This window comes from Anabrus simplex, chromosome 13, assembly GCF_040414725.1.
Source record: "Anabrus simplex isolate iqAnaSimp1 chromosome 13, ASM4041472v1, whole genome shotgun sequence".
Classification (NCBI taxonomy): Eukaryota; Metazoa; Arthropoda; class Insecta; order Orthoptera; family Tettigoniidae; genus Anabrus; species Anabrus simplex.
Window position 1 is genome coordinate 52,081,390 of NC_090277.1, and position 2,496 is coordinate 52,083,885.

General features: G+C 44.1%; 1 protein-coding gene across 1 annotated transcript; it reads left to right on the plus strand.

Moving 5' to 3' along the window:
• Nucleotides 1-219: 219 nt before the first annotated feature.
• On the plus strand, nucleotides 220-891 carry LOC136884764 (cuticle protein 21-like; the record flags this gene model as incomplete). Its single annotated transcript, XM_067157056.2, has 1 exon — nucleotides 220-891. A coding segment is annotated over one exon (672 nt), but the record flags the coding sequence as incomplete, so codon positions are not given.
• Between the last annotated feature and the right edge of the window lie 1,605 nt (nucleotides 892-2,496).

Genomic DNA, 2,496 nt, shown 5'->3' on the forward strand with positions numbered 1-2,496 from the left:
CCAGGATCGAACCTGCCAAGTTGGGGTTAGAAGGCCAGCGCCTTAACCGTCTGAGCCACTCAGCCCGGCGATGGTTGAATTCGAACCCACAATCTCCCGAATGCAAGATCACAGTTATAAGACTCACAACACGCAGTCAACTCGTTAGGTGGCCGGAATGTTAAAGAAATTTCTAGAAAATGCGGAAATACTGTTCACATATTTACCAGTTGAATTCTTTTCTTCCAGGTCATTGTCTTCGCCGCCCTCGTGGCCGTCGCTAGGGCTGGTATTCTCGGCGCTCCCGCCGTCTACGCTCCTGGTGCTCCTTTGGCCGCCCACGGCTATGCTGCTCCAGCATACGCCGCCCCAGGCATCGCTCACGCACCTGTCGCCTATGCCGCCCCCGCTATCGCCCACGCAGCTCCTGTTGCCGTCGACACTTACGACCCCCACCCTCAGTACAGCTACGGATACAGCGTACAGGACGCTCTCACCGGAGACTCCAAGAACCAGCAGGAGACTCGTGATGGAGATGTTGTCCAGGGTAGCTACAGCCTGGCTGAATCCGACGGCACCATCCGTACTGTAGAGTACACCGCTGATCCCATCAACGGATTCAACGCCGTCGTACACAAGACCCCCGGCCAGGCTCCCGTAGCTGTCGCTCATGCTGCCCCTGCCATCGCTGCTGCCCCCATCGCTCGTTACGCTGCCCCTGCCATCGCTGCTACCCCCATCGCTAGGTATGCAGCTCCCGCCATCGCTGGAGTCGCTGCCGCTCCTGCCCTCGCTTACGGAAATGGTCTCGGTTATGGAGCCGGTCTGGGTTACGCAGCTGGTCTGGGCTACGGAGCCGGTCTGGGTTACGGACTTGGAGGTCACCTCGCCGCTAAGGGACTCATCGGTTAAACATCCTGAGTTCAGAACCGATCATTCTCTCATTACACCTCCCACATACGCCACCAGCTGCATTGTATTTTTTGTACATAACTATGTAAAAATAAATTAATCAACTATTATTTTGTACTCTTTCTTCCTGAAGCTAAAAACCTTCCACAATATAATACAAAAGTATTTTTGATTTATTATGATGGTATTTGAACTAAGCACCAGCAGCAGTGCTGCTCCTACCGGCATCCAGGACCAAGAGAGATATCACAAAGGAACTATCAATATTCATAAACAGGATATATAATTTAACTTTCTCAACGAAAATAAAACAAAAGGCAAAGAATGCGCACAAAAATAACATGCGACGTATAAAGGTAACGAAAAACAATGAAAAATGAAAAACTGAACAACTAATATAAAATACAGGACAGCAGACAGTTTGCTTCGTAATTTTTTTATATTAAAAAACCATACATCACGCCATATCCCAAATTCATTGCAAATTTATTCCTGAGCCTTGTCGTTGTTATTTCTATCTGGCACACTAGCACACTCACCAGTAAATACTGTGTAGTAGACATACTTTGTCCTTGTGGCAGCCTCCTCATGCGTGAAGTTGTATTAATAAAAAAATTAATAATAATAAATGAAAACTGTATATTTGATTCTAGTTTAACTTAACGACAGGAATATTCCTGATACAATGCACCGTAATCAATTTATCATCCTTTTTCATGTTTAATATTTATACTGGTTACGCTTATTTAATAAGGAATTCCGATAAAGGAATTATTGGATTACCAACTGACGCCCCAAATGCAATGATTTACGCACCACACAGTCCTAGAGGATTTCCAATTTTCAAAGCTCTTTGGAAGATCTTCATTCTGCTCATGAATGTTTGTAAACGGCTGATGCGTGTGGAAATCCCACACATTGAATTCATTCGAGAGCTCCATACTGATATCGCCCATTGCCTTCAACGCACTCACTGTGCCACTAAACACAAATTTCTTTTTCAGTATTCATATTTAATTCCTTTTGCTCATAACCACTGTAAGCTATTCATTATTATAATTCTATTGTAGTTATTCATATTCAAGAAGTTCATCTACAATACGTAAGGAAGTTACCTGAAGTACAAGAAAAAGAAAAAGAAAGTCTTCCCAAAGACTGACATAAGAAAATGATGATGATGATGATGACGACGATGATGATGAAGATATTTAAAAGGGCCTAAGAGCTAGGTCATCGGCCCATAATGGTACGAGGTGAACGAAATGAAAATTAAAACTTCAAAATGTATCCACTGATCAAAATGTAAAAAGAATGACGGTGAACATATGATAGTGAAACAAAAACAGTCAGTGGTTCCTATTCACAATGCCGTGAGTACTGGGATGATACTTATCTAAAGGAGATCCAAAATACAGGTCACCGGTCCCTCACAATGGTACTAATCACAGGTAACGTAGGCTCGTGGTGTTTCTCGCCTGTTGGTACTAAAGACAGGTAATGTAGACCCATGGTATGTCACATACAATGGCACCCCTCACAGGTAACACAAACCTGCGGTGTTTTATATGTAAGGGTACTACTCACAAGCAACGCAGAACCATGGTG